The sequence below is a fragment of the Microtus ochrogaster genome, chromosome 18 (assembly GCF_000317375.1).
Source record: "Microtus ochrogaster isolate Prairie Vole_2 chromosome 18, MicOch1.0, whole genome shotgun sequence".
In the NCBI taxonomy this organism is placed as follows: domain Eukaryota; kingdom Metazoa; phylum Chordata; class Mammalia; order Rodentia; family Cricetidae; genus Microtus; species Microtus ochrogaster.
Genome location: NC_022020.1, coordinates 14,570,862 through 14,584,652, shown reverse-complemented (window position 1 = coordinate 14,584,652; position 13,791 = coordinate 14,570,862). Strand labels below are relative to the sequence as shown.

At 41.9% G+C, this 13,791-nt stretch overlaps 2 protein-coding genes across 7 annotated transcripts in view; one reads left to right on the top strand and one right to left on the bottom strand.

Moving 5' to 3' along the window:
• Positions 1-13,791, top strand: part of LOC101978918 (zinc finger protein 24) — a 49,043-nt gene that overhangs the window by 7,391 nt on the left and 27,861 nt on the right. For 4 of the 5 annotated variants that reach the window (XM_026783408.1, XM_013349383.2, XM_013349381.2 and 1 more), the window contains exon 4: positions 919-6,006. In XM_026783408.1, coding sequence (XP_026639209.1) covers positions 919-1,457 — 539 coding nt within the window. In that variant the 3' untranslated portion in view covers positions 1,458-6,006. Of the gene's footprint in view, positions 1-918; positions 6,007-12,159; positions 12,165-13,791 lie in introns of those variants that run through there. The other variant, XM_026783410.1, reaches the window with a different exon arrangement.
• LOC101979204 (zinc finger protein 397) overlaps positions 9,159-13,791 on the bottom strand; it is a 38,727-nt gene continuing 34,094 nt past the window's right edge. The window contains exon 6 of one of the 2 annotated variants that reach the window (XM_005355832.3): positions 9,159-12,569. In XM_005355832.3, the coding sequence (XP_005355889.2) occupies positions 11,216-12,569 (1,354 nt within the window). In that variant the 3' untranslated portion in view covers positions 9,159-11,215. Of the gene's footprint in view, positions 12,830-13,791 lie in introns of both variants that reach the window. The other variant, XM_013349380.2, reaches the window with a different exon arrangement.

Sequence of the window (13,791 nt, the reverse complement as noted above, 5' to 3'; positions counted from 1 at the left end):
AGAGACAGAGAAGGGGGGAAGCAGAGAAGTGGAGAGAGACGCAGAAGCGAAGCTGCCTCTCCGAGAGGAAGATGGAAAAGAGAACTAGCTCAGCCGGAAGCTGAAGATCAGCCTGCCTCAGCGTATGGGGAGGGGAATGGGTGTGGCTTGTCTCTTAAAGGGACCAAAACCATAACATGTATGTATGTCATTTGTTCAGTTGCCCAGAGAGTTCAGAAGAGGAAGTTGGACCCCCTAGACCTGGAGTTGTGATGGTGGTTGAGAGCCTCCCAGTGTGGGTGCTGGAACTGAACTTGGGTCCTCTGAAGGGCCATGTGCTCCTCATGACTGAGCAATCTCTCTAGCCACTATGTTAAATTTAGATAAAACCAGCGCACACCTTTAATCCCAGCACTTGGGAGACAGGGGCTGTTGGATCTGAGTTTGAGGACACCCTGGTCTACAGAATGAATTTCAGGACAGTCAGAGAAACCCTGTCTTGAAAAATGAAAAAACAAACAAAATAAATAAAATAAAACAAACAAACTAGATCGGATAAGACCTTGTGTGTCGTTTTGTTGTCAGGCAGTAGCTCACTGGCCTCACCCCCCCCCTTTCCTTTATTGACAATTGTCAACCTCATATATCCATAGATGTGTACAGGGTTTGTTTGTTTGCTTACTTTTGTCTTAGTTCATGAACAACGTTTTGTTTTGTTTTGTTTGTTTGTTTGTTTGCCAGGCATGGTGGTGCATAATTTTAATGCCAACATTAGGAGGCAGAGGTAGGCTGAATTAGTCTATACATAGCAAGTTCCAGGCTGGCCGTGGCTACATAGTGAGACCTTGTCTCAACAACAAATAACCATTTTTTTACCCCTTCAAGTTCTTTTCTCTTCAAGTAGGAACTGAGTGATACTTGTATTTTCTTTTATTTCAGATGATGATGTCAGGACAGAAAATGGAGCGCTGGCTCCAAAGCAGGAGATTGCTTCCGCTGTGGGATCTCAGGAAGTTCCTGGCACTCTTAATATAGGTGTTCCTCAGATTTTTAAATATGGAGAAACCTGTTTACCCAAGGGCAGATTTGAAAGAAAGAGAAATCCCTCTCGAAAGAAACAGCACATATGTGACGAATGTGGAAAACACTTCAGCCAGGGCTCAGCCCTTATTCTTCACCAGAGAATCCACAGTGGGGAGAAGCCTTACGGATGTGTCGAGTGCGGAAAAGCCTTCAGCAGAAGCTCCATCCTTGTGCAGCACCAGCGAGTCCACACTGGGGAGAAACCTTACAAGTGTCTTGAGTGTGGGAAAGCCTTCAGCCAGAATTCTGGGCTCATTAATCATCAGCGAATCCACACTGGGGAGAAACCTTATGAATGTGTCCAGTGTGGAAAGTCCTATAGTCAGAGCTCAAACCTTTTTAGACATCAGAGACGACACAATGCAGAAAAACTTTTGAATGTTGTGAAAGTTTAAGAAATTAGGGGGAAACAATGAGCACTCAGGTCTTTTTCTTCAGAAATGAAGACAATTAAAAACATGAAGTGATAGAGAAAAGTTTTTTTCCCTGTTGACTGAGAAAATCCACTGGGAGATACAAAAAAAAAAATCTTTATTCATCATTATTATCTCGAAAGAAATGCTGTTAGGCCTAAAAACTGAAATTTTAAATAATTCAGGTATTAATACCTAAAATTTCCATGTGATATTTATATTCTCTTTTCTCCCAAGTAATGAGCTACCTAATTCTTTGTCCCTTTCTTAACAATTTCCTTTTTCAGACAGAGTTTATTTCTGTGTTGGTCATTGGAATGTTGTTTTATAAGGATACATACCTTTCTATTTTAAAAGGCAACATAAGAATTGTAAAATCTAAAAGCCCATCATTTAAAAACATCTTTGAACATTTAGTTTCCTTTTGTTCAGTTTGAGTATATTTGGGGAAACTAGAAGATAAAGGCTAGTCAATGCCTCAATGTTAAATGCGCCTTAAGATCTCAGATGAGTGATGGTGGCAGAATTTTAAAGAGTGAGGGAAAAACTGGAAAAGTTACACACTGAAGTGTATCAGTTACATACAGGCATCTTTCCTTAGGAAAACTTCAACAACAACAACAACAAAAAACTGATTTTATCTAAGTTGTGGGCATCTTACTAATGAAGAGAGTTTCCTATGTAAAAATAGCACTTGTAAAGTGAAGATAAATATTACACTAAGGAAGAATGCTGGTGTTGAAAGGCAGATGTAAAATTAGGCACTTAGATGATGTGGCTTTTAGAAAATCTCCAGTCTAACTCATTTTGCTCTCATCCTAGTTAAGGGTATAGAAAACTCCTTGAGGGAAGGGCAACAATATCAGGTTTGCTCTTCTTATTCCTTTGGTACAAAAGGGTTGAACACCAGGCTAAAACAGCCATGCATTTGTTACTGAACATTTTACCGACAATGCACTGTGCTAGGTACTGTGATCCTACTGTCAGCAGGTAGGTATTTGTTCCACTGAAAGTCACAGGGGTTTCCCCGTCAGCATTCCCAGGTCACTCTGAGATTCCCAGAGTTTAGTTCTCTTAGCAGTGTGTTGTGTTTGCAGGGAGGTCAGCTCAGAAAGCTAGCTAGTCAGCTCTTCGCACTTTTCAGAGGTGAGCTCAAGATACCCTCTATTAGTTTAAACAGTTTTGAATCTTAAAAATCCAAATGTAATTTCTAGTAGTATTGTAGTTATAACTACACGTTAAGTTAAATGGACCTTTAAAAATAAATAACTAGGCTATGAATAACTAGTTTTATTAACTGGCAGAATTGATTGAATTTTTTAATTTACAGTCTTAACACATTTTTTAAAAAAAACATTAAAAGTAATACATTTTAGTAGTAGGATTCTGTATACCTGGCTAAGAATCCAGGTACTGTGGCTCTACTGTTTAGTGGCAAACTCTGGAAGTTAAAGCATCGAGGATAAGAAAATGTGGGGTTTTTTTGTTTGTTTGTTTGTTTTTTTATGTAAGACAGGCGTCATTACATGGAAAATGATCCACAGGAGGACAAATATTTCCAGCAATTTGGGTTATATCTGGTACTTGGTTGCATTTTAAACTGAAAAGTGAGATTTTTGCGTGAGTTATTGAAAACAGTTCTAAATGCAGTGCAGCTGGTGAATGAGGCAGAATAAAGCTTGTTCAGATTTCGGATAACAATTCTGAAAAACGTGCTTTATAGATTAAGATTTATTGAAGTATAAATATGTAGTGATGCTATAATGTATTTTTAAGTTATACAAGAAAAGTAGGGACTTTTGTTTGGGTCTTTTCTCTGTGGCTGAGAGGAAACACGTTAATGTCCAATAAAGCTGTAAACGCCTCTGCTCTAAGGTAGCATGACCTGGAATCGTGTTACTTATTTGTTTATGGCTGGTTCTTTCCCAGTAGTTTTTTGAGGTGGCACATCTGATGACTGCTGGGATGACAGAGTAGGTAATAGGGTGGAATGCCAGACTTACCAATTTTAGGGGTAGATTTGGTAATGTGGAAGCACAGAAAAGGCGGTACTAGAGTTGGCAGATCGGTGTTGTCTTTCCAGCTCTGACCCCTGTGTATCTGTTGGGAAGGAATTTCAGACAAGGACTGGTCTACACCCCTCTTGGTATAAAGGAAAAGGAAAGCAGTGGGGTGTATAGTTAACTGACTCTGGCTAGGCGTAAGTCTCCACTAGACAGATTAATTTACAGTAACAGGTAGTGATTGCTGTCTTCAGAACTGTCCCCACACAGATCATCATAATTTGGGGTTACCCAGTCTAATGAAGTAGACATGAGCAGGTGGCAAGCGGTAGCCTAGCCAACACCTTTCTGGTTAACATGTGAGCACTTCTGTGAAGGCATGCACACTAATGGGCCCAACAGGGTGTCTGGTGATTTTATAGTCACAGATGTTTGACCATTAGCAGCCTGTCTTAGATTCGTGTGAGCTTCGGGGAGGGTGCCTGTTCTGAGAGAATGTGCATGCTAAACATGCTTGGAGTACTTAATCATCTAGAGTTGTGGACTAGGAAAACAAGACCCAACAATCTCGGAACTTGTGACTTGGAAATGGCCACTTAGAACTGCAACACAAATCTAGTTCTGTGGATTCCACAGGCCAGTTTGTTTGTTTGTTTGCTTATTCTGTCAAGAGTGATGGTCTTAGCCAGGGTGGTGGTGCACACCTTTAATTCCAGCACTCCAGAGGCAGAGGTAGGTGGTTGTTTGTGAGTTCAAGGCAAACTTGGTCTATAGAGTGAGTTCCAGGACAGCGAGGAGTAGGGCTACACAGAGAAACCCTGTCTCAAAAAAAACATTTAAAAAAAAAAAAAAAGATGGCAGTACAAGTTTAATAAACTTGAAAGTTATTATATATACCCATTTAAATTTTCCACAATGCAGAAACAAAAGATGAAAAAAGACATCAGATTTAGTCAGAAATGGTGGTAATCTGGTTTATTGTCCTTCCAAATTTAGTTCTATACACGTTTAAGCAAACACCTTTAAAATAACAGTCTTGGATTGAGTACAGGCACCAACTAAAGTGCCTTACTCTGCTTTAATCCTCAACAGACCTGAGGTCGTTACATAGCTCCATCTACCGTAGAGAGACTGGTTTTCTCTCCCCCACTGCTGTGGGCATTTTCCATAGTTACAGTATTCCTTTGCATTATTACACTCAGTCCATCTAACCCATCCCTACTGATGGGTTTGTAGGTTCTTTATGCATAACAGATACAGTTGCTATCCATAAACATAGATTCTACTACCTATGGAGTTGTCCCTATAACACAAATAACTAGAAATGAATTCATTGGGTCAGGAAATACACATTTGACATTTTTGAGGAAGTACAACTTTAAAAGTTGGACCAGTAACTCCAGTAATAGTAAGAACCTGTTTGCCTGCTCTCCTGGCAATACTGCAGCCTGAAAAGGTTAACTGTCTTACAGACCAGGTCTTTTTTTCATTTTCTTTTTTCTTTGTGTGTGTGCATGCATGTATGTGTGTGTGCACGCGTGCATGTGCGCCTTTATTAGTAAGAAGGAACATTTTTTTTGTTCATTGGCTGTTTATGTCCTGTTTTGGTCTTGTTCTTTTCTTCCTTTGTTCTAATTATGAAGGTATAAATGACTACATTAACATCATAAGAGAGACAAATGTAAGACCATTTTCCCAGGTCAGTTCCATTTTTCAGTTTACATCCTAGTACAGTTTGTGCACATTTCCATGTGAATATACAGAAATGTGGACACCCTTTAAATAAAAGGGATTATTTATGAATTTTAAGACATCGTTGTCTTATATATTCTGGTCTTCAAACTCCTGGAAGGTGGATGGCTGGCTGTAAGGCACTTGTTGCCTGACACTCTCCTCCATCTTGTGACAGATAGCTGTAGAGTCTTCACCTCTGTAGAGTACTCATTGCCCACAGAGCCGCCTTACCCACACTGGACAGCCCTTATCTATTTGGGAAAAGGAGAGAGAAGAAACCTTCCTATTTGCATTTACGTGACGAATAGTGAAGTTGGTCATTTATAATTTCCGGAGGATTGTTCATTCATGCTTCTATTGCCTTTGTACTGGGTTATGTGGGAATCTGTGTTTGTTCAGCATCTTTTTCCTCATTTACGGCAACAGTATCTCTATTTCTTGTGGTTAACCCATTCCATGTGGCTTTGGTGAGCACATGACCAGGCTCGTCTCCTGAGCCACACTAGCCACAGTGATTAGACAGCGGGCATCAATCTGAAGCAGGCTAAGGAGAGCGCTCAAGAGAACAGCAACTCCTGGAAAGAAGGCTTTGGAGACACTGGAGACCCAAGGACGACGGGAGCCTGCATTTTTCCTATGTAGAGAAAGTCTCTGAGGAGAAACTCAGAGGCTAGCAGAGATGGTGAAAAACTAAGTTTTGATGTCATTTTTCTGGAGGCCCTAGATCCAGTTGTGCCTAAAGCCTGCCCTACCTCTGGACTTTAAAGTTTGTGAGCCAATAAAGTCCCTTTCTTGTTTAAGATAATTGTATTTGTCCTGATTAATATAAGGTATTTGTATTTTCTTGTTGATTTGTAGAAAACTTGTAGTTTTAATTCTAGACTCACACATTATATAAGTTAATAAAATTAGCAATGGCCTTTTATAATTTGGACTCTGTCAGCCTCTGCCATGTGTTACTTTACTCTCTCCCCTCCCCGATTCACACACCATTCCCATACTTGACATTCTAACAGTGGCTTTCATTAAGTCTGAACAACTTTTCATACATTTTCATACATTGTCTCCAACAGATTGATTGGGTCCAGGTATGTTAAACTGCTGAATCTGTTAGGTGTCTATTGCTTTATAGACACCATGACCGAAAGCAGCTGGGGGAGGAAAGAGTTTACTTCATCTTACAACTCTCAGGTTACTTGAGTTCCTGCCCAGACTTCTGTCTCTGAGTGCAGTCAGGGCAGGAACTCCAGACAGAAACTTGAAGAACTGATGTAGAGGCCATGGAGGAATGCTGGTTTGGCTTGTGCCTAATAGCGTCTTGAACCTGCTTTCTTACAGGAACCAGGGCCACCAGCCTAAGGGTGACACAACCTGCAGTGAACTGGGCCCTCCCCATCTCTCATCAATCCAGAACATGCACCACATGCTCCACGGGCCAGCATGGTGGGGGCACTAGCTTGTGTCATATTGACGGCCAGCACACTGCTGTACCTAGCAAACATGGCTCAGGGCACTTCACACTTACTGCCTGTGGTCCTGGGACACAATTATCTTAAGCCAACATGGGTGTTTGGGAGAAGGGCACTCTATTTTAGGTCCATTATCTTGAAGCTCTGTGAGCCCAATACCTAGTATGATGGAAAGAATCTTATGCAAGTTTATAGGACATTTTCTTGATTAATGTGGAAGAGCCCGGCTCATTGTGGGTGGTGTCACCCCTCATCAGGTGGTCCTGGATGATGTAAGAATGTGGTCTGAGTAAGCACTGAGCACCAGTAAGCACTCCTCCATGGTCTCTGCAGCAGTCCTGCCTCTGGGTTCCTGCCCAGCTTGAGCCCTTTCCATGATGTGAAAGTCTAAATGAAATAGACTGTTTACTCCCAAGTTGCTTTTGGTCGTGGTGTTTTATCACAGCAATAGAAACCCTAAGATGTGTGTGTGTGTGTGTGTGTGTGTGTGTGTGTGTGTGTGTGTGTGTGTATGTATGTGTGGTTTACACACTGTATGTAGTGGTTTGAAAGAAAAGGCCTTCATAAAGAGTGGCACTATTAGAATGTATGACCTTGGAGGAAGTGTAATGATGGAGGAAGGTCATTGGTTAAATAAAGAAACTGCCTTGGCCCTGATAGGACAGAAAATTAGGTAGGCAGAGTAAACAGAACAGAATGCTGGGAGGAAGAGGAAGTGAGCACAGACGCTATTTCCTCTCCTCTCTCTGGGGCTGACGCGATGAAGCTCTGACCCAAGATGGACATAGGCTAGAATCTTCCCAGTAAGTACACCTCGTGGTGCTACATATATGAATAGAAATGGGCCAAGCAGTGTTTATATGAATATAGTTTGTGTGTTGTTATTTTGGGGCATAAGCTAGCTGGCGGCCAGGAGCCGGGTGGCAGGAACGCAGCCCATGGCTCCTACTACAGTGTGTCACTGTGTGTGTGGGGGGAGGTGAGGTCTTCAATGCTCAAGCTACACCCAATGCAACAGTTCAGTCCTCTTCCTGTTGCCTGTGGATCAAGTTATAGAGCTCTTGGCTCCTTCTCCAACACCATGTCTGCCTGCATGCTGCCATGTCCTGCCATAATAATGGACTAAACTTCTGAAACTGTAAGCCACCCCAATTAAATATTTTTTTCTCTTTTCCTTTATAAGAGTTGGTGTGGTCATGGTATCTCTCCAGATCAATAAAATTTTAAGACTATAAATATGTGTGTGTGTACATACACACACACACACACACACACACACACACACACACAAATGTGGCTTCATGCAGATGAAGTCTATAGTGCTAGCATACTACTTGTGGACTCAAGTTTGAGGTAGTTTTTAATTTTTATATATTTTCTACTGTATATCCTACATAAGATAATACATAAAAATGTGGTGCTGGTGGATGCCTTTAATCCCAGCACATCTTTTGAATTTCAAGCCAGCTTGCTCTGCATAGACCCTGTTTCAAATAACAAAAGCCCTCAGACTATAAAGAAGCATTTAAGAAACTAAATGGTCTTTGTTTTCCACATTAGTCCTTGCCATCAAGTTGCTCCTTTGCCTGGAACCTCCCATAGTCTCTCAGTGCATTCAGAAGTGAAACCTTGAACCCCTTTGCACACCCTCCAGAATGTGAATCACTGCCTTGTCTAGGATGCCAATTTCCCATGTATTATTTTCGCCATTAGTCACTGGTAGCCATCTGGGCCATCAGATTCCATCTCCATACTCTCATTGCTTATGTTCAAGTAATCCTTACTTCACTGAACGATGGCCCCAGGATGAAGTGGTGCTGGCAATTAGAGAAGCTGAAGAAAAGACAGTTTTATCAGCTGTAAGTGAAAAAGTGGAAGGTTTTCATTTAAGGGAAGAAAAAAAACCTGACGATGTTCCAGTAAGAATGAATCTTGTGAAATTGTGAAGGGAAATTTTATTATTATTCTAACATCTCAAAATGCAAGTTGTAGACTTGATGCACAGTGAGTGCTTAAATCAGGAAATGGTGTTAAGAATGCAGTACTGTTTATGTGATACAGAGGGTCAAATCTTCCAAAGTAAACAGCAACCACAGCGAGGGACTACACACTCTAGCTATGTAGCTGGTTGGTACCAGCTGATGCTTCAGTTGTCTCCATATCCATAAAGGACCCTTGTAACATGAGGGCTTGCTTGTTGGGATTTCTGTCCTGCTTGGTTCCCACAGTCTTTAGGTCCCAAAGAATCACACAGAAGTCTACAAAAGTTATAAACTGATTGGCCCATTAGCTCAGGCTTCTTATTAGTTCTTATTACTTATATTAGCCCATTATTCTTATCTATGTTAGCCACATGGCTCGGTACCTTTTTCAATGGGGCAGGTCACATCCTGCTTCTTCGGTGTCTGGACAGGACTCGGGAGGAATGGGTTTTCTCCTTCCCAGAATTCTCCTGTTCTCTTTGACCTGCCTCTACTTCCTGTCCGGTTGTCCCACCTATACTGCCTGCCTGGCTACTGGCCAATCAGTGTTTATTTAAAACATAATTGACAGAATACAATTGTCCCATACCAGACCCTTCTCCTGCTCACAACCTGAAGTTGCATAAAGTCTGCAGTTCATCAGCAGGACACCACAAACACACATGTGTCTATTTCTTTTGCCTATATAATCTGCCCCTCTCTCATTCCATCTTGTCAGCCCATGCATTGCTGCAGCACCAGTACCAATAGCATCTCTTCAGGATGGTTTTGCATATTTATGATTTCAGGGGAGTATACACTGGCTGGTTTCCTTAGAACTGTTACCACTGAGAATGGCTGGTAACCAGTGCTGGGACCAGCTAGCTCCATCTCTCGGAAAAATTGCAAGAACTTCTGGTAGCTGATGGTTCTGGCTGGAAGAAGAGCAGCGAAGACACTAACACTAGGTAGGATTTGAGTCACTGGCACACAAAGTTTGAAACTGTTAGTTAGGAACTGAGAACCTCTATCACTAACACAAAGGGTCATGTACTTTTCCTATTTACAGTCTATCTGGACTTAGCAAGACTGTCAGCTGACTGGTGAAGTTCTATGCCTTATGGGCATAGCCCCCATGGATATCATGGAACTACAGTATTTACAGGACCACAATACCACAGCTCCATTTTGTTCAATATTGGTCTGCATTATTGAAAATTAAACAAGCCTTGCTGTGTGCACCATAGGGATTCATGCTCACGAGGAAACCAAAACTAGACCAATACCAACAAATCACGGAGACAAAGTGGCATGGAGTTTATACTCAGTTTGTGCATAGGACCCAACTCTCCATCTCTAGAGGACATGTGTGACGTCAGCATTAATACCACTTTAATCACAGGATTTAAGGTTTCCTTGCATTCTCTGAAGTAATCTCTGATATGCACTTGGTAATTTAGACTCAATAAAGGTTTGAGTTAGCCGGGCGGTGGTGGCGTACGCCTTTAATCCCAGCACTCGGGAGGCAGAGGCAGGCGGATCTCTGTGAGTTTGAGGCCAGCCTGGTCTACAAGAGCTAGCTCCAGGACAGGAACCAAAAAGCTACGGAGAAACCCTGTCTCGAAAAATCAAAAAATATATATATAAAAAAATAAAGGTTTGAGATTCTAAGATGAATATATTTTCCTCATAATTTTGATTGAGACTTTCCACATTTAGTTTTAAATATGGTAAGTTCCGCATTAATGTCTTATATTTTATAATGATATTGCTGTGAATTGTAAGAGATTTTCTTAGATTATAGAAAGGGTAAGAATTTCTATTTTTTAAATGGAGCATGGGCTGGACATTGATTAAAACCTTTTTCACGTGTGGCATCAGAATCTGTGCACCAGACTTTCCCATAGCTGTCACATCCGTGCAATTCTTCCTCCTCAGGAAGAATCTTTTTCTTCCTTCCGCCCTTCTTTTTCTTCCTTCCTACTTCTTCTTTTTCCACCCAAGGCAGGGTTTCTCTGTGTAGCCCTTGCTGTCCTGAAGTTTGCTATGTAGATCTGCCTGCCTTTGCCTCCTGAAGGCTGAAGTTAAAGGCATGCGCTATCACCACCTGGCTGGAATGGGTTTTCTTAAAGTTACCATGATCAGGTTTGTTAAAACGTCTGCTACCCCGAACTGAGGGTTGTTTCCCTTCTATGTGCATCCTTTGATATTCAGTGAGACTGGTCACAGTTCCAAAACGTTTCCTGTCCCAACTCCTGGGTCCTAAATAACAGACTCAGAGGCTGAATATGAATTATAAATGCTTGGCCAAATGCTCAGGCTTGCTACTAGCTCTTACACTTAAATTAACCCATTACTATTAATCTATGTATTGCCACATCGCTCCTGGCTTTACCTGTCCTCTATCATGTCTTACTTCTTAGGCAGCTAGGACGTCTGCCTGACTCCACCCCCGTTCTTCCCATCATTCTGTTTGGCTTTCCCGCCTAACTTCTGGTCTGGCTACCGGCCTGTCTTGAGAGTACACATACTCAGTGTACAGAAGGGTCATTCCCAGCAATTTCCCACGGGTATTATTTTTGCGTTTTTTCCCCAACGTGTATTCTCTGATGGTTAAAGAGATCAACGCTCCTACTAAAGCTTCTGCCGCACTTAGCACATGGATAGGGTTTCTCTCCAGTGTGGCTTCTCCGGTGTTTGATACGGCCTGCATTCTGACGGAAACATCGGGTGCACAGCGAGCACTCAGAGGGTTTTTTTCTTGTGTATATTCTACGGTGAAGGATGAGGTCAGAACTCTGACTAAAGGCTTTGCCGCAACTATCACAGTGGTAGGACTTTTCAGCCGAATGCATTCTCCGATGTTTCGTGAGATCTGTGCTTTGACTGAAGCTTTTATCGCACAGGTCGCATGTATATGGTTTTTCGCCAGTATGTGTTCTTTGATGCTTTATGAGGTCTGAACGGCGACTGAAACTCTTGGTACAGTCACTGCAGGGATAGGGTTTTTCCCCGGTGTGGATTCTCTGGTGGAGAACAAGGTTGGAGCTCTGACTGAAGGCCTTCCCACACTTACATTCATAGGGCTTCTCCCCCGTGTGGACTCTATAATGTTTAATAAGATCCGACCTCCTACTGAACGTTTTACTGCACTGACCACACGGGTACGGCTTCTCTCCAGTGTGAATTCGCTGATGGTTAAGGAGATCTGAAAACCTACTGAAGGTTTTGGTACACTGGTTACATAGGTAGGGTTTCTCTCCGGTATGAATTCTCTGATGCAGAATAAGGACCGAGCTCTGATTAAAAGCCTTTCCACATTCGTTACATTTATATGGCTTCTCTCCAGTGTGAATCCTTCTGTGTTTAATAAGGTCTGAATTCTGACTGAAACTTTTGCTACATTGATTACATGGATATGGTTTCTCCCCAGAGTGGATTCGCTGATGGAGAATAAGATCAGAGCTCTGACTAAAGGCCTTCTTACAAGTTTTACACTTATATGGTTTCTCTCCAGTGTGGGTTCGCTGATGTTTTATAAGATCAGAGCTCTGGCTGAAATGTTTATAACACTGGCTACACATATAAGGCTTCTCTCCAGTGTGGATCCTCTGATGTTTGACCATGTCTGAGTGCTGGCTAAAGCTTTTGCTACAATGACCGCACGGGTAGGGTTTTTCTCCTGTGTGAATTCTCTGGTGTATGATGAGATCTGAGCTCTGGCTGAAGGCCTTCCCACACTCCTTACATTTGTAAGGCTTTTCCCCAGTGTGGACTCTTTGATGTTTGACAAGGTCTGAGCTCCGACTAAAGCTTTTATTACACCAATTGCACGGATAGGGTTTCTCTCCAGTATGAATTCTCTGATGCAGAGCCAGGGCTGAGCGCGAACGAAAGCCCTTTCCACATTCATCACATTCGTGAGGTCTGTCCCAGTGAGTTTTTTGGTGTCTAACGAGACCCGTTTTCCAAGCAAAGTGCTGGCCACATTCATCACAGGTATACTGTCTTCTTCTTAAGCGGGGCTTTTCATTCAATTCGTCCCCCAGTTTACGGAATTCTTTGCCTCTGGAATTGGGGAGAACATCCTCCTTGAGGCTGCCAGGTTCTTCACTCAACATTTCAGTGTTTCCTGTCATTTTCCTCCTCTGAAGGGGGCTCTCCAATCTTGATCTTGGTCTCACCATCTGGAAAAGTAAACAAAATCCCAATGGAAAATGTGCTCCATGTTGCAGATAAGTTCCAGATGCAGCAAATCAGTGTTTGTCTATAGATGTTACCAGGAGAGGGGAGGATGTGGTACAAGGTGGGGGCCTGCAAATGAGCTGCAAGGCTTCCCACACTGAAGAAGACTGAGGGAAACTGGAAGCATCAGTAAGTAATAATGGATCCCATTTTGTGGAATGGACTTATCAGATACCAAAGTATGATTTTCACAGATGACCTGGGAAAACTGAAATTGATTCACTATGATAATAAAAGTGTGATTAGGTGAGAGCTAATATACTTAAAGCAAGCAGTATAAAAAGCATAGAAAACAGAAGTGGGTTGGGTTTTACCTAGCAATGCTCAGGTATTTAGGCTAAAAGTAAGGTACTAAAGAAAAATAATAAGAGAGAAATAAAAACTGTTCAATTCCTTTGCATCTACGCTTAAGAAACAGTAAAAAAAGTTATCACACACAGAAATGCACTGTATTCTAAATACTTTCTACAAAAAGTCACAAGCAGGATCAGTTCAAGACAGCAGTTTAAAATTGAATTTTCATACAACAACATCTATTACAAAATAACTCTGGTATTTTTTTATTATGATCTCCAGCTGGAGCTACATTTGGCATCACAAACAAGAGAGCTGGAGTAGTAAGATGGTCAAGTTCTTTCTACTTTTTCAATCTGCATGCCTTAGTGAGAGTAACAAGGAATCAATTTTGATGTAAAGACTGATTTCATTTTTTAATTGTGTGGGCCAGTACACTTAAAAATTATGTATGCTAGCCGGGCGGTGGTGGCGTACGCCTGTAATCCCAGCACTCGGGAGGCAGAGGCAGGCGGATCTCTGTGAGTTCGAGGCCAGCCTGGTCTACCAAGGGAGTTCCAGGACAGGATTTCAAACCCACAGAGAAGCCCTGTCTTGAAAAACCAAAAAA